At 40.0% G+C, this 25,508-nt stretch overlaps 1 protein-coding gene across 1 annotated transcript; it reads right to left on the bottom strand.

Moving 5' to 3' along the window:
* Nucleotides 1-2,853: 2,853 nt before the first annotated feature.
* Nucleotides 2,854-4,253, bottom strand: GNG12 (G protein subunit gamma 12). The gene is made up of 2 exons (XM_077824774.1): nucleotides 4,158-4,253; nucleotides 2,854-2,979 (listed from the first exon to the last, which is right to left on the bottom strand). The coding sequence occupies exons 1-2, from the start codon at nucleotides 4,251-4,253 to the stop codon at nucleotides 2,854-2,856; spliced, it is 222 nt and encodes a 73-aa protein (XP_077680900.1).
* Nucleotides 4,254-25,508: the final 21,255 nt, after the last annotated feature.

The raw sequence follows: 25,508 nt of genomic DNA, 5'->3' as shown, positions 1-25,508 counted from the left end.
GGCTAAAAGTTAGAAAGCATTTGAAAGAAGTTGGCACACTATTTGCTCTATTTCTAATCATATATATGTGGGTAAAGGGGCAATTATGTTCTAATAAAACTCTTTTGCTATTTAAATTCATAGGTATAAGAAAGAATTAAACAGCTGCTGCTATAAATTTTGTCCTGGTGTTGTAAAGATGTCAAAAGTGTATAAAAAAAGTAGAAAAATACACTTCAGATTAAACAGGGCTGAATAGATCACTATTGACTCATCCTTTAAAAACAGGCATATATTGTGGCACTATGAACATTTAAAATCCTAATATTTATGAAGACATTTTCAACAGGTTATGCTAGTCACCCCAAGTCTCATCATACTCCCACTGAAGTTAATGGCAAAATTCTCATGGACTTCAATGGGAACTGAGTCAGGCCCCAGCTGTTTATGAAAATATTTCCGGTAGCGTATGTTTTATGGCAACATGTTTGTGATAATACTTTAAAATGTATCATTTACATGTTTTGATTCAGTAACTTGAAAAACACAATCATGGCACTTATGACTCCAGTTGTAAAAATACTGGGTAGATTTGATATGGAAGTAGTAACTGAACAAAATGGATTCATGGATTCAGGTCAAAAGAAAATCTATGTAAAAAAGTCTTCAGTTAAACTCATTACTCAAATTAATGCAACGTAAGTAGTTATAAAACAAGTTAGTAAAGTTCAAATTTAGCTGAATACTTCTGACATGAAATGCTATGTGTAAGAAGGATCATAAACCAATAGCTTAGAAATGGTCAAAGAGAAAGAGCCAGGTATCAAAATAACCTTTGCATCACCATATTTGTATCTATTACATTTTCATACATTCATTTGGCTTCTAAACAGTTCAAACATTTAGCCGAAAGTGCTGACAACACGGGCCATAATAGATCAATAGAAGGGCAATATTTGGGTTGTAAAAAGTTACTTTGAAAAAACCAAGATTTTACAGAACTGAGGAAATACAGAATGATTGCTTCTAACAGCTCAGTTATGAAAGTATATACCTAAGTTAATTACTGTTTTTAACAAGACACATTATAAAATGATAGACTGAAATATGGTAAATAAAATCAGTGAAAAATCTAGATAGTTTTGAAATTGTTATTAGAAAAATATTCTAATTATAAAAATAATTTGAATGTCAGCACAGAACAATCCGTGCATTTATTTTTTTCTTACAGGAAGTCTCAAATTTAGATTTTTGAAAGGAGATTTGTTAAAAACATATAATTTCTCAATATATTATCAACAGTGTATATATAATTTAATACAGAATTAGACACATGCAACATAAAACAGTAAATTAAAAGTGGTTGATTTCTGTAAATATCGTTACAGAAGATCACAATTTCAGGCATTGTATAGCTGGCTATAGAGAAACACACACACACACACACACACACACACACAAAACAGCACATTGGTAACCTACTAGAAGTCAATATTGTTTTCTTTCCACTCACTTATGCCATCAATACATAAGACATATGTAAAACTTTATTCGGCTATTTGTACATCAGTGATGTTATGGAAAGGCCTTCCAACTACATTTGGTTGATCGTAATCCAGATAGGATTTGGCTTCTTTTTCCATAAAAAAAGGTGAACTCAATTATTAAAAGAACCAAATCCTGGATCACTGCACAAAACCTAAATGAGACTTGCACAGGTGACGTATGTGGCTTGGAGTGATAGAATCCTCCCCCTCACCTTAGCAGTGGGGCAAGAGAAATGCTAATTCCAAAATGTTGGAGTCTTACTGTAGCCCTATCAAAGGAGCTACGATGATCATAATTTGAGGAGAAAATTTAGAGGGGCCGAATGAAAGGATTAAAATTCTCCTTTATTAGACCTTCTCAAAAATGAAAAATTACATACATCATCAGAAATGTATTGATTCTTGACACAAAAACAGATTTTTCACTTTTTAAAAGAATTAAGACATAACTGAAGGTAAAGGCATGAACCTATGGAGTTTATCAATAATTGCAGCAGTAGTTTGCAAGGAGTCTTGTCAGAGAATGCACTTTGGAATGTGTATATACACAAACACATATACACAAACACATACACACACACACACACACACAAAACCAATATACTAATTGAATACAAATACACTATTTTTAAAAAGCTACAGTAAATTAATCTTGATTAAGAGCCAAATTACGGGTCTACCTTGCTGATCTGTAGGTGAAGATCAGGCAACTTTGGTCTTGATTGTGTAGCCTAATACCTTAAACTGAAATGCAAATATTACACGTTTTAAAAAAAGACCTTCACCTCTTCCAACCTTATCTCCTTAGGGCTAGTCTTCACATACAGTGCTGCAGTGGATCACTTTAGTGAAGATGCTCCCACACCAATGGGAGAGCTTCTCCCATCAGCGTAGTTAATCTACCTCCCAGAGAGGCAGTAACTATGTTGACGGGAGAAGCTCTCCTGCCGACATAGTTGTCTACACAGGGGTTTAAGGTTGGTATAACTACGTCACTCAGGAGGCATGGATTTTTCACACCCTGAGCAACATAGTTATATCGACATAGGTGTGTAGTGTATACCTGGCCTTACATAAAAACCAACACAAGAGAATTACCAGCTGCATGCCACAGACCACATTCCATTTTACAAGAAATAGGATAATTTAGTTTATAATCTTCGTTCCCAGCAAGGATGCTATAAAGAAAAAAATCTTAAGCTTAAAAATTCATTTACACACATAGTAAATACACTGCTGTTTTACACCGTTGATATCAGTTATTTCTCTAAGAATTTGCTTGTAGTTTGTTTCGCTTGGGAAAGCTATGGAGGTACTCACTGCTCTACTATAATATAATGCATGTTTTTTTATCCTTGAAAGGGTTTTCAGAAGCAGGTATGCCCATTAGTAAAGGATCTTTCCTGGCATGTTCTTCACAATAGCACCTGAGATCTGCTGATGCTTTTGACACCTGGCAAAAAAAAAAAAAAAAAAACACACAAAATGGTAAATATTCCCAAATCATTTGCAATAGGATGGAATGGGCTGTGGGATGCATCCATAGCTACAGTGAATTAGTTCTGCATATGGAAGAACAGAGTTTGAGAAATCCATAAAATCTTCAGGTCCAGAGCTAAGGCCACCAAGCATAATGCAAAGGTTTCTGGGCTTTGCTTTTTGGACTGGCCTTGGTGAGGTTGGTAGAATGGGAAAAAAGTAAGCAAAAACAAGGATAACCCAGGATGTGGTGTCTTTAAAGGTACTTTGGGGTTAGTTTGGGAAGATAGGCATGAGTAACTTTACATTTTTCTGAGATTTGAACCGCAGGTTCAGAACAATAGAGCAGACTTCTAATAAGAAGATTTTATATCTTTAGACATTGTTAATAATCACTGAAGTGTCATCAGCTAACTTACAGTTTCTAGGAAATTGATTCAGTCATTTCCTTGCAAGACATTGCATGTTCCTAATCTCTAGCTGACTGTAAGAAAAGCACCTATGTCAGTTGAATTAACCAGTCTGCTGACCTTTGGACTGTTGGTATTAATAAAAGTATTAATAAAATGGAGAATGAAGGTAAGGAATGGTATGGTTAGAACAACAAAAAGCCAAATCTTAGTAGGTGAGATTTTAGCTTAATCAAATTCCTTAACCATTGGGTGGGACAGGGAGAAAAAGGGAGGAGTTTGGGCTCCTTGTCCATCATAATTTAGGTGCACCTTGTCTCAACTCTCCTCCTCTTTCAAGAGGGCTATAAACCCTTGACCTACCTGCAAAGATATATGAAGTAAAATTTAAACATCCAAAACCAACATGGTAAATTGGAAAAAACTGCTTTACATCACATCTCATCTTCCACTCGCTATGTATTATAGATTTAGATTATAAACGCACAGTAGTCTTCTCACATATCCATAAAGTACCTTTTATACTGTTGGTACAATTTCTTCTATAGCAACAATATGGAAATCTGTAAAATTCAGTACCACAGGTATGAGTGAAACGACTACATTCAAAGATAACCCCTGTGATGTGTAATCCATAATACAAAAAACTCTACATATATATTGTGAGTTTACTAAAATATATCTGCCATAATTCACATGGTTCATACAAAAAGAGAGAAAGACCAGTAAGAATGTTTCTCACCTTTATTCTTTCGATAGAAGCTTCTATTCTTAACTGCTGTACAGTTCTTCGTGCCTGAGCTATATTGTTTGTTGTGCTAGTTGTTTTGCTAGTCATTTTCAATGAAACCGCTCAAACTCTGTTAAGAAAAACAATTGGTTATTTTTCTAAAAAATTGCCTGCATAGAGGCAATGTCATAGGCTGAAAAAGGATTTTTAGTTCTTTTATGTGAAATGTCAACAGATCAGATATTGTAGAGAGAAAATACTAGCAAGAAAAAAAGCGCATAACACTGTTTAAACTTTTATGTATCTTTTTTCTCCCTAATTCCAAACCCAATAATATGAATACAGCCTCCACTAATAGTTTCGCCACTTGTACTTTCCCTCCCAGCAGCTTTTTATTAATCTACTTATTCTTTTAAAGTTGAAGACAGTCATAAAAGTATTCCTATGCTCATTTTAAAAACAGAGATCTCTGCACAGAAGGTTAGAGAAAGTTGTATACTGAGCCAGATGCTAGCTTTAGAGCCACATATACCTCTCCAAAGCTAGGGTATTATTACTGATTATCATGGGATGAATTTGCCCCCTAGCACAACCCCGAGCAAGGGGAGGTTGTGGAATCTAGACTGTGCCAGGAGACACAGTGTCTGAGATAGATGCCATTTCTCTCCTGCTGGCCTCTGGAGGAGTATTTTACAAGAGTCCTTACATGGCACAGCATCCTTTCCCCAGGCACATCTGCGGGTCAGCAGAGAAGGAAAGGGGCAGAGACATGGCCCACTTGCTCATTAGCAGAGAGAATGTCATGTGTGCACCTCCTGCTCTCCCCCACCACCACTTTGCCACACACCCGGATAAGGTTATGTTTGGATTTTGTAGTGACTTAAGGACAATCTTCCAGCTTCTCACAGGAATCAGACATAACAGCTGCCAAAGTCTAGAGAAATACTCCCACTCCACAACCCAACCCCCCTCCCAACACACACACCCTGCATGGCTGGTTCAAAATGTGTTTCTGGTAAAAAGAGTGAGCAACTTTGATATTGATCATACTTTTCTTCTCAGGATGAGAATTCAAAGCAGCACTCACGCCACACAGTGTTTTAACAGTGCTGCACTTGGACACTACCCATTGTGTTCAGTTGATCTCAGCAGCACATGCCTGAAATTTGATCAAAGCTTTCGGACGTTGACTCTATAGTGTGTAAAGTTAGCCTCTGTGAAGGCATGTGAGTGATCAGAGTGCAGGTTTTGATCACAGGCAGTTCAAGCCGGTGACTAAACCACTGCCAGTAAATCAGAGCATCTCACTGAGTCATGCACAGAAACACCAGATTTGCTCTCAGAATCACAGACAACCAAATCCTAAGAAGTAGCTAATGAGAACCCTGTGTAAAGCCACACTGTGACAAGCATGAGAGCAAAGCTGTCACTCTGCCAGATCCAACTCAATGATAATGAAGGAGAAAAAAAGAAAGAAAACTGCTGTCTAAATCAAAATTGCAGCAAAAGTAAATAATTAAGCATAACTGTTTGCTCAGACTGGTGTTTTCATCTGGCAGGCATAATGTTGGTCTCGTTACAACAAAGACTCTTAAAAGATTCCACAATCATGGCCACAGACGTGTATTTCATAATGGCTGTCTGCTGAGGATACATTACTCTGCCAACTTCTACACCATTCACACCTCAATATCTATCAAATCACAGGGTGGCCTCTGTAAGTTGTGTAATAAGCAAGTTCTAAAGACATAATGTGATCAAGCCACTTTCAGTTTGTTACACGTGCATGGAGGACTACAGGATTGCAGAGGACTTCACTGCTCAACTATTGTTTCTCCCCCCCACCCCATAAGTCCTACTGAAGCATAATCTTTGCAAAGTCTTCTTTCTAAAAGACCTCTGTGCCTTTGATTTACCATCATTTCCTTATTACAATAATACTGTAACCAAGGTGCAAAACACTGGCATGCTAGCAAGAGATGGATCTTTGTTTCCTGACCCTCATCATAGGCTAGGGTCATGGTCACAAACCGTTATATCCAATCACAGCTAGCTGCTGTTACATTTAGACTTTTATTTTATTTTTTTATTTTTTTAAGGCAAATGCAAATAAAGCATATCATCAGTCCAGACCAACCACAAAACAATGCGGCCAATTAAACGACACATAGAATAGAAACATCTAGGATGCATAAGGGTACTCTTAAAAAGATCAAGAAAGATGGGTCCAAGGAATTTGCCTACTTCATGATGGATTTAATCACTACTGAGGCTGAAGCTTAATTTTTTGAGCAGAAAATGTTGAACCTAAAGGTAGAAAGGGCTATACCGGAACTCATAGTGAAGACAGACAATCCTGGCCCTTACGTTCAAAAAATTATCCTCGATGAGCAACTGCAGCCCCCGTTGAAAATTTTGGCCTAGGGTGACTTGCCCAAAGCCTCAAAGCGAATTATGGAAAGAGCTGGGGAAAAGATCCCCTTGGCCTAATTCTCTGGGTGCTGAACATAGTTCCTCTGCACTTCAGTTGGAGCTAGCTTGTGCAGCACTCCCAAAAAGTAAGGCCACATGAGCCCTGACACCTAGTTCTCTGCTCTAACCACTAGACCATGCCACTCTCATGTGACTCTCCACCTAGTAAGTGTCCTACATAAGAGCTAAGTATAATTATTATTTATTTTTAGGGCAGCAACATTCGTGCCATTTGTCCTATGTAATCTAAGTTGTTTCTCATCTCTGCAGAAAGTACAGCCTACACTTCAGAAACAAGCATTATTTCTGCTGAAACAAGCACTGATCAGAGAGCAGCATGAGGATAGAAGGGGCAACTTGAACAGTTTGCAGCATCAAATTCGAAATAATATTCGAATTCCACTAATTCCTTATGCAGCAGCAAAGAGATTAAACTAGTAAACTTTACCCTCCTCAAATACTTCTAGAAAACAGAAAAACAAATACAGTAAAACCTGCCAAGAGTGACCACTCATGGGAGCAAGCAAATGTGGTCACTTGTAAGAGTGGTCTCTCTCCAAAGGTTTGCACATGAGAGAGTGGTGGTGTTCCATGGCCGCTGCAAGTAGTCACTCGTGCGCCGGGGGTGGGGGGGCGGGGGTGTCTCTTTAGCAGGTTTTATACTGTAGGTCAGCCTCCTGGCCTAGCAGTAGCTCTTTGCTATGTGACTCCTGGAGGAGACAAGTGTTGGCTTTCTGTCACACTGTGAAGATATCTGCTTGATCACAAGTGGCATTAAATAAGCTCCTTTGTTTAGTCCCTCACATGGCAGGGATGACAAGTAAAAAAGCCAGAATTTAGAGAGGTGCAGGTTTAGCTCTGGATTTTATAGCCGAATGGTATTACTTCTGCCTAGCTAAGACCTTAGCCTGCGGGTTATTGCAGATGGCAGTTTGGAGGGGGTTGGACAGGGAAACATAAGGTAGAGGAGCATAGTTAATAGAACAAAATCAACAAAAAGGTATTTGTTTCAGCAGTGCTACTGCAATATTTTGAATATGCCTTTATGGTGCTTCTATATCTAGATAAGCAAAAAAAAATCTGGTTAGGACAAAGCCACTTTGCCAGGTTGTAATTTAAACTATGTCAAACTTCTATGAAAATACTGGCACGTCTCTAATAGGATTTGTATACAAACTCAGCAGTGAGTCTTATTCTCCACAAAAAGAACAGGAGTACTTGTGGCACCTTAGAGACGAAGTGAATAATCAACTACTGCTGTGCTGTGTTTAAATTCACTTATGCTACATGGACTCAACTCAAACATATAAAAAAAAATCACCTCTCGAAGACCCTGAATATAGTGTTTCAGAGGAAGTTTCATATTTCTCACCTTTGTCCAGCTATCCACACCACTCCATTTTTTCCTCTCTTGATTCTTGCACGTGTCTAGCCAAACAAGCATGGCATTATTTTGTCCTAACAAAAAGCATCCCCCCCCCCCGTTTTCCCCACATACTGTAGTTTTCAGCCTGTTCAGCAGCACCTTGCTTTTTTTAAAAGCCCTCTTTGCACAGAATAGTATAGAGCATTCTCTCCCTCTCTGAATTTGAACCGTATTCCAATACTTTTCTAGATTTGATCAAACAGTTCTGCATTGCAAAGGAGCTAAGACATATCAAGAATTAGATACATTAACAATAGCTGTGATATGTGCAGAAAGTATACGAAGTTACAGTATTTCAAAACTCTCCCTGCTAGCTTCTTGCCAAATATGAACTCAAGACTCCTTACAGTGAAAGCTGGACAAGCAACAAGCTCAGATCCTGTCCCAGCACAAACAGTCTCCTCCCAACTCCCGTGGCCTCTTCATTAATGTCACTGCTCTCCCCAGACAGAGACATGAATAATTATCCGGTATTTTCTATTAACTGTGAATTCCATATAATCAGAACTAAAGACCATCTATAGTGGCATTAAGAAAAGGAGTACTTGTGGCACCTTAGAGACTAACCAATTTATTTGAGCATAAGCTTTCGTGAGCTACAGCTCACTGCATCCAATGAAGTGAGCTGTAGCCCACGAAAGCTTATGCTCAAATAAATTGGTTCATCTCTAAGGTGCCACAAGTACTCCTTTTCTTTTTGCGAATACAGCCTAACACGGCTGTTACTCTGAAACCTATAGTGGCATTCTAATTTAGCAGATTCTACTATAAAGAATTAGCTGAACATGTATAATAAAGATGTAATTACACTGAGGGGTCCCAGAAACAAAGAAGGAGCAAAGAGTGTGTGTTATGTTCATGCCATGAGTACAAAGAAAATATCAAAAGTAACTAATCTTCATTTACACATATTTTGATAGCTTCTTGTTTAGTAAAATACAATCACGAGTAAAGAAGAAACAAACAAACAATCTATACAAGTGTAAAGAAGGTCTTGTGGCTAAGGCACTGAACTGGAAACCATAAGATCTCTATTCTACTCTGCCATGGACTTCCTGCGTGACTTTTCAGATATTGCCTTCATTTCCCTTAGTAATTATTTGTATTATCATGGCACCCGGGAGCTCCAGGCACGGATCAGGGCCTGACTCTGCAAGGCACTGTTCAAACACAGAACAAAAAGACAGTTGGTCCCCCCCAAAGCACTTACAATGTAAGGCAGTGATGCCCAAACTCTCCCTGTTGCATCCCCAACTCCTTACCAGCAATGGAATCTGCCTCCCCTCCATTACTGCACAATTGGCTCAGAGGAGCTAGGGCTGAAGGCGGAGCTGGAGACAGAACTGTGTCTGGAGGCAGAGCTGGGGCTAGAGGCGGAGAGGGAATGAGGGCAGAGATGGGTTGGGGGCAGAGCTGGGGGTGGAGTGGAGCTCTGGCTGGGATCGGAGGTGGTCTGGGGACAGAGGGGGGCTGGGAGTGCTCCCTCTCTGACCCTGTCGGGGCTGGCCTGGGCCCCATCACGCATCCCCCCCCGAACATTCCTCCGCAACACCTTAGGGGGACACACCCCACAGTTTGGGGACCACTGATCTAAGGGTATGTCTGCACTGCAATCAGGAGGCATGACTGCAGCACATGTAGGCATACCCAAGCTAGCTTTGATCAACCTAGCTCATTAAAAATAGCAGAGTAGCTGCATGGGCATGGGTAGCAGCACATGCTAGCCACCACACTGCAATTATGCCCAGACCCCAGGTATGTGCTCTGTCAGCTAGCCAATGCTGCAGCAGCTACTCTGCTATCTTTCGTGAGCTCTGTCAATCAAAGCTGTCTTGAGCATGTATACACGTGCTGTCCTGTTTGCGGTCTTAGACATACTCTAAGCAGTATAAAACACAAGACAACAGATGGATGGATACAGACAGACAGGGATTACGAAGAGAAACAGAGACAACATTGGTCAGCATGACAGGCAGTGGCCTCTGCACACCAGCAGTCTAATTGTCATCACTTGGGGAAGGGTTCCCTCTCTGGACTCTCAGCCTCCCCAGAAATCAAACCACGGCTGCTCTTCTCTGGAATGGTGTGTAGTTCTTCTGCCATCTGGACCACCTGCCAACATCTGGTCAGTTCCTTGCACTGGAGCCAGTTCTCTTTACGGCTTGGCACTCAACTCTCCCCTTCAGAATCTCTTCCCTCTCTAGGAGTACCTTTCCTAGGTTCCCTTTCATGGTGACCTAACCAGCTCTTCCAAGTCATCCCTCTCCTCAAGAGCTTCTTGTGTTCTGGGACCTCCTAACTGAGCTCTCACAACCCTTTATTAGGCCCAGGTGTTTCTTAGCTTAACAACTGCTGCTACCCACCTCAGCAACTAACTATTCAAAGGTGGATCTGGATTGGCTCGTTCTCCTTAGTGGAGCCTGTCACAGGTAACTGGAGGCCTGACCCCCATCAGAGAGCCAGCTACCCTGTGACAAGGGGGTTCTGGGTGTGTGCTGACACTTAAGAGCATTAGGATGCATCACATTTAAATATACTTTAGAAAAGTGCATTTTACTACAGCCCACCTGAAGTGCTGTATCACCGATAAGCACTAAGATATCTGTGGGTAACAGCTGTCTTTATAATCAAGCTACTGTCCATTACCAGTTTGACTCAATAATGCCACAAACGCTGGTTGAATCAGGTTCAAGGTTAAGCAGCCTGGTTTCTGACCAGGGCACCTCTTTATAACTTGTCCAGTCCCTCTGTTTTTATGGGCCATGTGAAGTGGCTATCTCATTGCATTCCCACTTGCAGTGTAATGGCATTGCCCTTGCTATCACACTGATGGGTCTGCTTAGTCAGCACTCTCCCAAATGCACATGAATCAGGAGCAGTGCACTTCAGAGGATTGAACAAAGTGGAATCTTACATTATCTGTGTCATACACATCTGGCAGACCACTCTCCCAATTTTGTATTCGGCTTGGATATTTAGAATTTATTTTCTGCACCTTTGGGGGAGTTGTGTATATATATATATAACAGGTGTTACTTCTTATGCTGCTGGTTTGGAGAAGTTAAGTATAGAATTAGCCATTCAAATGAGGAATGCTCTAACAAATATCGATGATAGATTCCTACTTCCCACAGTTACTCACATTGGAATGGATCCTGCAGAGTACTGAATACCCTCAACTTCCATTGACTCAAAGGAGGTTAAGGATACTTGACATCTCAGAAGATCAGGCTCATTACTGTACAAAAGGGCTTGGAGTTTGCAGGATTCCCTTCTCCCTTGGGATCACTATTTCAATTGACTTTTCAAAACTTGGTCTCGCTATCTCCTCTTGTTAACTTGACAGAAGGATTACATACAGTGACTCACTTGAGTCTCCCATTGGCCACAACTGTCAGCTCTCAGGGCGGGGGCAGCGTACGGAGCCTGCCGTAGGGAGGTAGGGAGTCGGCCGACCCTGCGTCAACCGGAATTTTAATGGACTGGTCAGTGGTGCTGACTGGAGCCACCAGGGTTCTTTCTTAACCAGGCATTCAGAAATGCCGGTTTATAGAGCTTTCCGTTTGGAGGTGCCGGATAACACAGCTTTTACTGTATAATCACAACGATGAATCAGGAGACAATGCAAAGATAATCAAAAGCCTGCTGCCATTCTCACTGAAGTCAGTAGCAGAACTCTCATCGACTTCAATGGGAGTAGGAGTATGCTGCACATAAGCAGAACATAGAAAAGTGAAACAGCTTTATAATGAATGCTGTCAACCTTCAACAAGCTACACACAATGCAAAAGCTTTTCCAGCTGGAAGAAAGCCAAATGCACAATGTGGAAGGACTCAATTAGAAAATGACAGACAGTGCCTCCTATTGAAAAGCAAGGAGAAGGGACACTAAATAACAGATTTCCAAGTATCATTTAAAACTTATTTTCTGGATCATGCATGTCAAAAAATAAACACATTCATAAATCTCACAGATCTAGATGAATCTGGCCATTTAAATAATAACCTGCTTTCGCAGCACTGCCCCACTTTTCTAGTAACAGTAACACTTTTCTCCTTGTCTTATTTCCATCAGGGACAAGGAGACTAGAGAAGAATGAAACAGAATAAATTTAAACGAAGCTACCACTCTAAACGGCTGACTTTCAGCAAACATGACTGAAGGAGTTCGTCTATAAATCATCATGACAGTTCAAAGATTAGGATAGTCTCTAGTGCAGACACTGCAAGCAGCATTTTCAGAATTGAACTGGCTTTGGGTTGCATACTATCCAATTCACAGAGTATTTCCATCAAGGGTTTCTGTATTTCAGCTTTCCTTAGCAGAGCTGGAGCAAAGATGGTTGCAATTTGGAAAGAAAAGGCATCTCTCACAATTGTATGTTGGGAAGGCAGAGCAGACAGCACACACTGCCAGCCCTTTCAAACACAGATCACTACCAGAAGGAAGTCATCCAAATTCTGTGATTGGAAAAAAACTTATTAACTGATTAGTTGCAGTACAAGTAGCTCCCTCATCTCCAAAGTTTACTGTATCAGTGACCTGAACCTAGACTTTTGTCAAATTTACAACACTCCATTTTACAGAACCTATTCAGCGCTGACTGTCCTCAACACAAAATCTTTCCAAGACAAAAACCCAAATGCTGATAGTGCTTCCTTTGGAACAGTTGGTTTTCAAGGGCTTAAATGTGTTGTTTTTTGTAATACAATAGCCATCTAGAATCCCCAACTGAGATCTAGTCCTATTATGCTCATATCATGCACTGCCCATACACATAGTAACAGACAGTCTGTCCTGAAATTCTGAAGAAGTATCATTTATCTGCAGATGAAAATCTGGTCAAGTAACAATGCATTGTGACCATTTTTATCCTGAATACAGAGGTGTGGTCCACAGAAACTACAGCATACAATGCTCCATTTGGGATGGAAAAATACCTCCTGGGTCTTGCTATCTTCCCAGGTGATACTTTCCCACATATGAGGAGTGTGACTACAATTTTTTGCAAATCAGCAGTGCCTATCATGCTCCTGTAAAGTTGTCAATGTGGCCCTCTGGGGATAACAATTTAGATAAATCTGTATATTGCTCAAAGTTCAGAACAAAACTGAGGAAATTAGTACATACTTCCAAAAATAAAGAAAAGTGGTCAAAAGCATTTTCTTCATTATGTATATTTTTGACTCTGCAATAGTATGCCTTCTTAGAAACTTGAAAATAGATCCTCATCCTCACCCCAACCCCCAAACTGATTTTGTCTTTTCATTTGGTAGATATTGATTCTTTCCTCATTTCCAAAAGAGCTGAAAATCAGTGTGATTTCTGGACAGGGTGGGAGGGGAGGAATAGGACGGGATAAAGGAAAAGGTAGGTAGTGCAAAGCACTAATTCCCTAGCCTTTCAAGCTCTGTGGACCTTATATTAAACTCCTGATTTAAGTCACACATGAAAAAAAGTCTTTGGTCACAATTGGCAGACAATGCTCAAAAGAGGTGCAGGACTGGAGTAGCTGAGGTGCTACAGGTCAGGACTGTATTATACTGGCAGAAATGTCTGGCGCAGCTCATACAGCACCTGTAAGTTACAACTCACTCAGTCTGCCCAAGTCCCACATTTGCAGGAACAAAAGTTTATCTTCTTAAATTTAAAGGAAAAATAAGCCCTAGCATTGCTAACTGCTTAATCTGGTATAAGCAGTGTTTAAACTGCTCTGGGAAGAGTGTCTGTTTTGGGGAGTGAGAAGTCTTTGTGTAATTTGGCTGTGTGGAAGACAGTCAAGGGTTCACAGACGGCTGACATATCATGTGTATCACCATTTGGACACACAAAAAATCTAACACAGATACTAATCACCTTCCAGTCTGGTCTACCATCTATACCATATTAAATTAAAATACCAGCACAAACTGGGAGACATTCCTGGTAGTAGTGTACAGTGTGTGCACTGAGGGAAACTGCGTTACCCAACTATTAAAATGCACAGTATGGCAGTGTTAGCAACTTCATTTGCAAAGGACTTGAGGAGAAAATTCTACTGAGATCAATTCATTTGTCTGAACATAGTGACAGTTCGCATATGAAAAATATTCACAAGGCAGATATTTCTTCATTTTTGGCTGGGAAACGGCATGCTATTATTTGAGCAAGACGTCTGGTTTTGGTGGTGGTGGTGAAGTGTTTTCAGGTACACTTTTTATTTTTGGAAAATACATCCTAACTGAAAATTGCTGGGAATTAAAAAGTCAAGAGACTTTCTGTTTTGGTTTATTATGCGGTGAATTAACCATCTGCTGAATCACCAGATTTAAAGGCCTACACAGCAAACAGGCTATTTTTCAAATACAAGATAGAGATAGCCAGCTCAATAAGGGATATTTTTAAGTGACATTGGTCATCCAGGAATGTATTATATAGTCGATCACAAATATGGAAGAAGGGTTTTTAAAATGGGAAGAAATAATTTAACACTGAAAAACAGCTTAGTCTAGTTTAAAATCTTACACTTACTGATGCCTAAGTTAAGACATTTTAGTTCCACACAATCACAAAATAAGCTGTAGTGAGCAGTCTAAAGAACTCATAACAGTTCAGATTTCCTGTTGTGCAACTACAAAAGGGAAACCAGTCCCACGAGAACACTGGCTGTTTTGTACCAGACATGTGTGAGCAATATGATCTTTAAAGGATTGCGTACCAGAAACTTACTACAATGGCCAAGCCAAAGTTCTTATGACACTATCTCCAGGCAGCACCTGAGCTGACATGTTTACAGCTCTGCCAGTAAAACTACTCAGATGACATAGCTACACCACTGTCCAGTGAACTGAGCCAGGAGACTGGAACATTACTGGTCAGTGATGCGCAACTATTTAAAAAAAAGAGGAGTTGGCTTAAGGAGTTAGAAAGCCACAACTCATGTACAATAACAAACTGCCTTGGTTTTTACAGCAGCATGTTTAAGTTTAAAAACATCATTTAAAAATAAAATGGAATTTTAAAGAAAGAGAGAAAAGACTCCTTTAAGGTCTTACTCAAAAACCCACACATCTCTCTTTCCCTCATATAAAAAGCAATCAGAACTTATACTACACAAATCCACTAATACATTCAGGGCCTAAACCTACATTCTTTACTGAGTCAAAGTTCCCAAAGAGTTCAAAGAAGAGTTTTGCCTAAGAACCACAGGATTAAACTTTTATTTATAAATTAAAGCAATTTTTCTTCTATAAATATAAAAGGAATCTTAAACTGTTCACTTCTACTGGTTCTGCAGTTATAAAGAGCGCAACAAGCTTTTATTTTAATTTACACAAGTTAAGTCCTCCTTCACTAGAAATGTTACAAGTAAAATTTGACAGTGAATTTTTATATTAGACGAAGCCCCTGAAACTAGAACTTTATCATGGAAATACTGACAGAACCTTAACCATAGCAGAACAAAAAGGTACAGCTATTCTATCAGTTTTCCTTTTATGTGGGTGGAGAGTTTACATTATTAATTTTTGATGGAAATTTTTGCTATGGGGCTGTGTTCCCCTTCATTAAATAGATTGTTTCATCTTACTGTGAGACAATCAGAGAAAGAAAAGAAGCACTAGAGAGATATGACTCAGCTTCTGTGCTGGAAAGTAAGTCTGTTTTCTGCAAGAAGTAGTCAAGTGCAATTTCAAAATAATACTTTAACTGCAGGGAAATCAATTAGTAAGACAATTTTAAAGCCATCAACTCCCATTCAAGATATTCTCTTATGTTAATACTATTAATAAGAGAAATAATACCCATAGAAGATAATATAATAAAAAGAGACCAACGCTGAAAATTAACTCAGCAAAAAAGTATGATAAGGAATATTAAAGGCCATTTTTCTCTAGGTTTTAGTTTTTATCAGAAAATGTAAAAGTCATACAGTAAGAGAAAGTAGGAAAAGTTTCCTCTGCACATTAACAAAGAACATATTTATTTGGATAAATTTATTTCACACTTCAGGCAATGTCAATGCATTTGAAAAAGTTCAATTGATATTATTAGTCATACAGGCCAATACCAGGGTAATTATTGCAGAAAATGCATTTTTATGTGCTACTATGTCTGCAAATCAAAAACCCAAGATACACATCAGACGTGGATGTTTTGAACTGAATGGAATAATTTCGCAACCTGAAAATAATGTCTGTTCCTCTACAATCTTAGATCTCTCAGAGATTGAGGTGTTAAAAATAAATCTCTGGAGCAAACAGATAAATTAAAGAGCAAAGAGTCACCAGAACCAGTTGGTGTACACCCAAGAGTTCTGAAGGAAGTGAAGAATGCGATTGCTGACTGGTTAGCAAAAATATGCATGCACACATAAAATCGGAAACTGTACTGTAAGATTGGATACAGGCTTGGGAGAGTAGTTCAATATTATGACAAGTTAGACAAGGGCATGAGTTACAGAATCATAGAATATTAGGGTTGAAAGAGACCTCAGGAGGTCATCTTGTCCAATCCCCTGCTCAAAGCAGGACCAACACCAACTAAATCATCCCAGCCAAGGCTTTGTCAAGCTGGGCCTAAAAACCTCAAAGGATGGAGATTCCACCACCTCCTGAGGTAACCCATTCCAGTGCTTCACCACCCTCCCAGTGAAATAGTGTTTCCTAATATCCAACCTAGACCTCCCCCACTGCAACTTGAGACCACTGCTCCTTGTTCTGTCATCTGACACCACTGAGAACAGCCGAGCTCCATCTTCTTTGGAACTCCCGTTCAGGTAGGTAGTTGAAGTTGCTATCAAATCCACCCTCACTCTTCTCTTCTACAGAGTAAATAACCCCAGTTCCCTCAGCCTCTCCTCATAAGTCACATGCCCCAGCCCCCTAATCATTTTTGTTGCCCTCTGCTGGACTCTCTCCAATTTGTCCACATCCCTTCTGTAATGGGGGGACCAAAACTGGACACAATACTCCAGGTGTGGCCTCACCAGTGAAGAATAGAGGGGAATAATCACTTCCCTTGATCTGCTGGCACTGCTCCTACTAATACAGCCCAATATGCCATTGGCCTTCTTGGCAATGAGGGCACACTGCTGACTCATATCCAGTTTCTCGTCCACTGTAATCCCCAGGTCCTTTTCTGCAGAACTGCTGCTTAGCCACTTGGTCCCCAGCCTGTAGCAGTACATGGGATTCTTCCTTCCTAAGTGTAAGACTCTGCACTTGTCCTTGTTGAACCTCATCAAATTTCTTTTGGCCCAATCCTCCAATTTGTCTAGGTCACTCTGGACCCTATCCCTCCCCTCCAGCGTCTCTACCTCTCCCCCCAGTTTAGTGTCATCTGTGAACTTGCTGAGGGTGCAATTAATCCCATCATCGAGATCATTGATAAAGATGTTGAACAAAACCACTCCGCTTGATACCGGCTGTCAACTACACATCGAGCCATTGATCACTAGCCGTTGAGCCCGACAATCTAGCCAGCTTTCTATCCACCTTATAGTCCATTCATCCAATCCATACTTTTTTAACTTGCTGGCAAGAATACTGTGGGAGACCGTATCAGAAGCTTTGCTAAAGTCAAGATATATCACATATCACCAATCCTCTTTGGATTAGCAGTAGACTGGGTGATGAAGCAGGCAACAAAAGGTATCATGGATGCTGTAACCTGGATTAATGGAGATGAGTTAGATAACCTTGACTTTGCTGATGACATTACTTTACTAAGTCTGAAATGGAACAGAATGATTGCCCTTACATCAGAGATAGAACAGGAAGCAGCAAAAATTGGACTGAAAATAAATGTAAAAGAAACCGATTTATGAAGGTAGGACAACAGATGCAAAGGTGTATGTGGATGGAACAGAAATTGAACAGGTAGAAGAGTTCTGCTATCTGGAGAGCGTGATGACATTCAAAAGTGGCTGTGATAAAGAATAGGCATATGAGAGTCGGAAAAAGCAAGCATGACTTTTGAAGGTGGAACAATATCTGGTCAAACAGAGGTCTCCACACCAAACTAAAGGTCAGATTACACAATGCATTGTACTGAGCATGCTACTGTATGGAGCAAGGACTTGGCCAATGACAATCACTAACAAAAAGAGATTAGAAGCTGCCCATCACAGATGGCTGAGGAAGAGACTACACATTTAATTGAAAGACAACATAACAAATGGAAGAGTAAGGGGGCTAACAGAGCCGGATGTTCGAAAAAATCATCACAGAAAGAAGGCTCAGGTGGTTGGGACATGTATGCCATATGGAAGATGGAAGACATGCTAAACAAGCACTCAACTGGGTACCGAGAGAGGAAAGAAAGCAAGGAAGGTCAAGGAAGAACTGGCAGAAGACAATGAGATAGGATATTGAGTGTGCTGGCATCACTTGGGAAGTACCACAACTAGCAAGTGACTGTAATCAGTGAAGCAATGTGTCAGTGGCACAGGAGGAACTAAGGCCTAAGGTAAGGAGTGTAGTGAAAGACTGCTGGGTACAAGTTAAACTTACTGCATTTACACAAACAATCGCTGTGGTTGCCACAAGGATATTATGTGATTGTAAAAGGGCAGGGGAGTGTGCCTCTATTCAAATGTGGTCCAACTACATTGCCTGAGACTGCCTGAGTTTGAGAACTCAGGTCCTAACTGGACTTCTCGCAGATTTTTTAAAAAACATTTTAAACAATCTAGCCAGATTGAGAGTTGTATTCTCTAGTTCAGTTATTTATTAATTGTATTACAGTAGCACCTAGGAGCCCCAGTCACGGGCCACAGCCCCATTGTCCTAGGCACTGTGCAAATGCCTAGCAAAAACGTGGTCCCTTGTTTCAAGAATAAAATGTGCTTGTTTGAACATGCTGTTTTTTGTTTAAAAGACAAAACTTCCAGTTGCTAACCTGCAACACATGCTGTTAGATATGACAACCAATACAGCCACTGAATTTGATATTAAATACATTATATCCTGATTCAAAGATTTACTGGTTATCAACAGAGCAAACTGATTGTAATTTTTAAAAAAAATGTTTGGAGTAACGAAGAGATATTTGCTAAGTGGTGTGAAGTCCTTTCCCAGAGAGCCTGGATCCACTCCAACAAATACAATCCGAACTTTGGTTCCATGCCTCTCAATTTTTACTTAATATACTACAAAATTTTGTCCTATGTTTGTACAGTGCATAGCACAGTGGTATATTGATCCATAACTAGTGCTCAAAGATACTATAACAATACAAAAATAAATAATAAAAAAAGTTGCGGGGGAAAAAAAGGAAAAACTGAGATTCCCTTTCCTTCTTAAAATGGAATACACACTTGACGATTTCCCTACCTTTTGCATTAAATCTTCCTTGGCCAAAAGAAAAATAGGTCAAAGAGCGGTTACTAAGAAGTTTAAGAGCTAAATTTTTCTCTCAGTTTCACTGATGTAAATACAGATTAGCTTAATTGAAAAACACTTTCTCCCATTTAAATTGATTGAGTTACTCTGGATTTACATTGTAAAATTTGACCTTAAAAAGTACTGGACAAAAGAAAATTCTAATAATGACCTTATTAATAAGTTCCAGTGTCCATTTTCTTAAATAGTTAGGCTTGTTGGTAATTCAGACATACAAGACATTCATGCCCTTTGGAAATTAAATTGCCAAGTTTGGTCCTGAACCTATATTATTTCTTCCCTCATCTTCAAACAAACATAAGCAGCAGCAAGCACGACTTTACACAGTCCTACCAAAACTGAGTAGATCTCTTCTGCAGATTTTTTAAACAGAATACAGACTAGCTATGTGATTTTAAAGACGGGCTGGCTGCCTACATAAAGTCCTAATTTTAAACAACCAGACTACTACCCAATAATCTTCTTTTCCTTCAGAGTCTAGAGGAATCTACGCAACACAAACAGTCACAAAAATCCTCAATGGCAGTATTTGCATTCTACTTCAGACTATGGTGATGAACTGTTTGCAACTTTATATACATTTTGAATAAACTCTGAAGAATTTATATATTTATTTGTGCTCAAAGTTTAGGAGAAGGATTTTCTTAATAGGCTATTAAGCAAATGATTCTTTAAAAAGCTCCTCAAAGAGGTAGAAATAGGTCACCCTTCCAATTACCAGTAAATATGCAGTTTATATACTCCCATCAGCAGGTAGAGCATGACAGTACAAGGACAAAAACATCAGGAGATTCCAAGTCTTCCTAGTAATTTTCTCAGTAGGATACCCATTCATCTGTCATTTCCTGCTACACTTAGATTCGCCTTACATTTGGGAGAGGAAGTTGATCCCCATTTTAAGTATTGCACTTGGTAGTGGTTTGAGTTGCATGTGGTGTAATTGGAAATAATGGGTGTGTTAAACAGATTCTCAAAAGCTTGCTTAAACTCTGGCATTGTTGAAATGGACATATTGTTTTCTACTCATCAAGAAAACTTTGGCATCACTGTATTATAAAACGTCTACATGCAACTGTAAAATTAGAGAGAACTTTACAGAACATAGGTGGGGCACATTCCCTACCCCGAAGGCCTCACGGTACACAATCTACATGAGACAGTTATTATTTAACATAATATTGTGTTCGCACCTAGATGTCAGCCTCATAAAGCCCCACAGTGCTAGATGATGTGCAAACATATAGCAAATGACAGCCCCTGCCCCAAAGAGCTTGCAATTTAAGGCCATGCCTATACAGATATCGCTGTAGCAGCGCAGCTGTACTGATACAGCTGCACTGCTGCAGCACATCTGGTGAAGATGTTTTATACCAATGGGAGAGAGCTCTCCCGTCAGCATAAAAAACCCCATTTCCACGAGCGGCATAAGCTATGACAGCGAGAGAAGCTCCCCCGCCGACATAACACTGTGCACACAAGCTTATGGGGGTGGAACATTCACACCCCGAGCGGCAAAAGTTTTTGCTGACATAGGCCGTAGTGTAGACATAGCCTAAAATATTAGGCATAAGAAGCAGATGAGATAAAGAAGTGAGTGGGGTTAACAACAATGATACGACGTGCGCAAGTTTTAGCCAGTCAGGAGCAGTAATCCAGGTCGCCACCTACTTAGCCATAGGTTAAGGACAACAATTGACGAGAGGGAGGGTCTGGTATTTACTAATGATGAGATGAAGGATTTCCTGAAGAAGTGGAATTTAAAGAGGAATTTGAAGGAGAGCGAGGACTCTTGGTGGCAGGGAACAAAGAGACTGTTGCACTCATGGGGCTGCAAGAGAGAAGGCATGAAGCTGGGACAGAGGGAGAAGTGGGGAGAGGTTTAGGAAGAGCATAGGGAGTGAGATGGGGATAAGAGGAAGAGAGAGCAGAGATTTAGGTAGGGACAAGATTACGTAGAGCCTTGTGGAAGAGAAGCTTGAACGTATGTGATGAGACAGGAAGCAGAAGAAAGGATTCCAGGAGGAGGTGATGTGGAGTGCAAGCATCCCTCCCCTTCATGCTCCCCCCAAAAAACCTGGCTCAACACTACCATAACTCTCAACTGTCTTAGGGTTTGTCCGCGCCACTGTAGCACTTCAGTGTAGACACACACTACTGCAATGGGAGGGGTTCTCCCATCAGCAAAGGACTGTAATCCACCTGAGAGGCGGTAGCTAGGTTGATTGAAGAATTCTTCTATTGACCTGGTGCAGTAACCACCAGGGGTTAGATCAGCTTACCTATGTCGTTCGGGGGTGTGGATTTTTCACACCCCTGAGAAATGTAGCTGGGTCAACCTAACTTTTTAGCGTTGATCAGGCCTTACTTACAAGCTACAAATAGGAATAAGATAATCAGGTTTATCTGTAACCTTTTCTGTCAGATGTGTCAAAGACAGAGCACATTTCAGATATCTGAAAGGGCTCTGGAGACAATTCATCTTGCAATTTGATGATGATCATTTCTTTTTGGGGGGTAATCAACATCAAACCAATCGGCAATGAAATAATTCAACGTGGCCTCTTTAAACTGTGATTACCCTATAACCACAATCTGAACCCTCAAACCACTCTGTTGAATTGATGCTCCCATTACTTCTGAGCCATGGGATCGTGAACAACCTTCATCCTCCAGCTACTCCCCCAGAGCAGCATCTTCTATTTTGTTGTGTGCTCTCTATCACCTTTTGTCCTTTTTCACTCTGCTGTCCCTTTCCCTGGCTCAGTTGTTTTCTCTTATTGCCTCCACACTCCCGCTTTATGGTTGAATGATGGAATCAACTACCCACTGGGAAAATGCCTTTTTTAAAAAGTGCCCTGCTCCAAAAGAACCTGCCCTAGGGCTCATAATTTACAGAAATATTAAGCCCTTTTGAGCATACAGTTGGATGTTTAGGTCACAGCTGGACACCAGGAAACATCTGTACAGAAGTACTGGTCACACAGATTTTGTATGGAGCCACACTCAGTGTTTGAGTACAAACCAAATCAATGGATGAGTTCAGAAAGCAACATCACAACGGTCACATATTTGCACCGCAGCTGTTATCTGCATCAATCCGTCATAAAGAAGTCCTTCCCTTAAAAACATGAGAACTTTTGAAAAATAAAATAAATTACCTAAAATCAGAAAAGAAACAAAGTTTGTGCAGGAAAATTAATCAGCACTAGAAACTAGCAAAATCGCCTGTGCTCGTCTACATATTTCAAAGCTATATAGGTATCCACTGTGCTAAAGCTCTTCATTTAGCAAGAGAATAAATAAAAACCCAGAGCACACCAGATCTGCCAACAGGCAGGCTTAATTCAGCCTCTGGGGAAAATGCCTGTTTTTTCCATAGAAAAATGAAGAGGTTTTAGTTTTGTTTCTACAATGACCTTTACCAGGAGAGCATTACACTGGTAAGTAAAGGTTTAACAAACAGGGCAAAAAATGTGTCCTTCAATGTGCATTTAGTGTGTTCTGCATATTCTCCCTTTTACAAGCAAAAAACAGAAAAACTCATACACAAAGTTAAAACTTTTTTCCCCAACTAGAATGCATACATTATTTTCAATATGTCATCCTGCTTCTTTTTGCAGACTTTGTTAAACGTCGAAGATACAGTACTATAAGTGTTTAAAACAACAGTCTCAGCAGGTATATGGCTCAGTCTTAAAGCTGAGTTCCAGCTGGGGTAGTTAAAGGCCAATCTATCTTTTTTTACTGACTCTTAGATCTAGGACTTATGAACAACCTGCTGAGTGAAGTGTAATTAACTCACTCCTGTAAAAGTACACAAGGGAATTCCATCTTAGCATTCCTTTGTAGATAATTTGCTGTTCACTACAGTTGCATAAATTCAGCTGGTGCTCTACTTTTAAAAGAATACATCAAAAATTCTAATCTAACAAAGACCTAAATAAAGATGAAGAATAAAATATTGAGTATTTTGCCGCTATTTCTTTTGACGGAGAACTGCTTTTAAATTGACCGACTTAAAAATGTGGATCCAGCAATAAACCAGACTGAACAGAGAACCACAGTGAACATTACAGTACTTAACATGTGTAATTTTAACACACCAATTAACAGTGATTTTATCACCATGCACTGTGTCAATCCACAGTATGAGGCCAACTATAACAGGGATCCAAGTCACAGTCTACATGCAGTCCCAAGTTTCTAAGTAATGTTTTAATATAAAAAGTGATACCAACTCGAAGTAAAACTAAAGGCCATACCCTGCACTCCCATAGAAACACCACAGGGGCAGCAGAATTGCCAGGAAGCTCTGGGATGAAGGTGTCCTTTGAATACACCCCTGAATACACTGAGGCTTGGGGGGCTGCACAGTGGAAGGGGATACTGCCTTCAAATTGTGCAGATCACAGGAACAGTGGGCAAAAGAAGATGCCCACATGGTGTGCTGAGCCCTCTATGGTACTGCAGGGCTCCCCATGACAGTGTACGACCTTGGCCATGCTGCTATTGGCTCCTCTACCCAAGTGTAGGGAATCCCTCTGCACTGAGAAAGGTGTAGGCATAAAACAGGAGTTAGTGATATTGGAGTAGTATTAACTCAGATCTATGCACTTCTACAGGGAGCAAGACCCAAAGAGTGGCTGCTCCCCCAATTCACCACCTTCTGAACAACAGAGCCTCAGTCTTGTGGAATCCTGGTGGTGCCAGGACACGGGAACAAACCATGGAGCCTACAGCCTCCTTCTTCATGCAAAAAATGCCATCATCATGCGGTTCATGTCAATGAAGGGGAGCATATTTTAATTAACTTTACATTTTATTTATACATATGCACCCATTCAATACTATATGCAATCATCATAAATACTAATCCACCATAAATAAGTTTCTCTTTAAATCACAATAATGAAAACCAATGGAAAACACAACACTATGGAATTACAATATACTTCACTTGCAAGAGTGTTGGAAGGTTGGTATATCAGGTCTTGAATGGTGAAGACCCTTTTCCCCATGAGCTGAAATGAGATCACCTCAGGTTAATTCAACACACCTGAGTTCAATTTAATGGCCACCACCTTTAAAAATGTCTCTTCTGGTGAGAGAGAAGGAGGGATGAGAAAACAAGCTGCAGCAGGGAGAAAAGGCTGCTCCTAGGTGGAAGTCTGTTCTCTCGATAGAGGAAACAATCAAGTTAACTTCTGTTGGGGAAAGGATTGGTGACCAGAAGCCAGCACAATAAGGCAACACCCTGGGAAGGGGGCAGGGACATGTATGTATTTCTTGTGTGTTATGAGTTTGTTTTTTGCTTAAAAGAACTATTCAGGCCTACCCTGAGGCCCACCTTGTAAATACTGAAAAATAAACCAAAGTGAAGAATTAAAAACCTCCGGAGTAGGACTGATTTACTCCAGGCCCTCACCACCAGAGGGAGAAATGCTGAGGTAGATGAGGCAAACGAGTTTCCTTGCCAGACTTTTTTTTTCTTTTTGTAACACAGAAAACAATCCTGCTTAACCACTTTGTTGGGGTCAAAAGTAAATTAAACAGCTGAACTAAAAGCCTTTCAAAAGGATATTTACCATGGAAACATGGATTTAAGTTCTATTTTAACTACAGAGCTGCAGTAACGTATTATATATTCCCTTTGTTCATACTTTCTCAGAGTACATATTTCTGTTAATTCTTCATGTTATAAAATGTGTATAGTCCATTTTTTCCTGCTACTGAGATAAGCATGTGAACCTTTAGTATATCTCTAACAGGATTAATTTACTAATACACTGATGGATCTTTAATGTACCTTATCTAACTTTCCAGAGAGAAACTACAGCCTAGAAGATCACCTTTAACTTAAACCAAAAACCCACCTAAAACCATCCTCTGAGCCTTGCCATATAAGGTAATCCACATGCCATTTTAGGTCTTAAATTACTCAGCATGATGTGATCAGATCATCTGGCATGTTCTCACTGCTGTAGCCACTCTGAGCTAATGAAAGCATAAACAGAAGAGAAATGATTCTTTACCGTTCTGTAGAAAAATATTAGGCCTGAATATGGCTACATGCGTTGACATTT

Source organism: Eretmochelys imbricata, chromosome 8, assembly GCF_965152235.1.
Source record: "Eretmochelys imbricata isolate rEreImb1 chromosome 8, rEreImb1.hap1, whole genome shotgun sequence".
In the NCBI taxonomy this organism is placed as follows: Eukaryota; Metazoa; Chordata; order Testudines; family Cheloniidae; genus Eretmochelys; species Eretmochelys imbricata.
The sequence above is the reverse complement of the archived record's forward strand: the minus strand, read 5'-3'. Positions and strand labels throughout refer to the sequence as shown.

Coding starts and splice junctions, on each gene's coding strand:
- GNG12 (XM_077824774.1), bottom strand. CDS start 4,253: ATGACTAGCAAAACAACTAGCACAACAAACAATATAGCTCAGGCACGA. Junction 2,980..4,157: donor CTTCTATCGAAAGAATAAAG/GTGAGAAACATT, acceptor TTTTTTTGCCAG/GTGTCAAAAGCATCAGCAGA.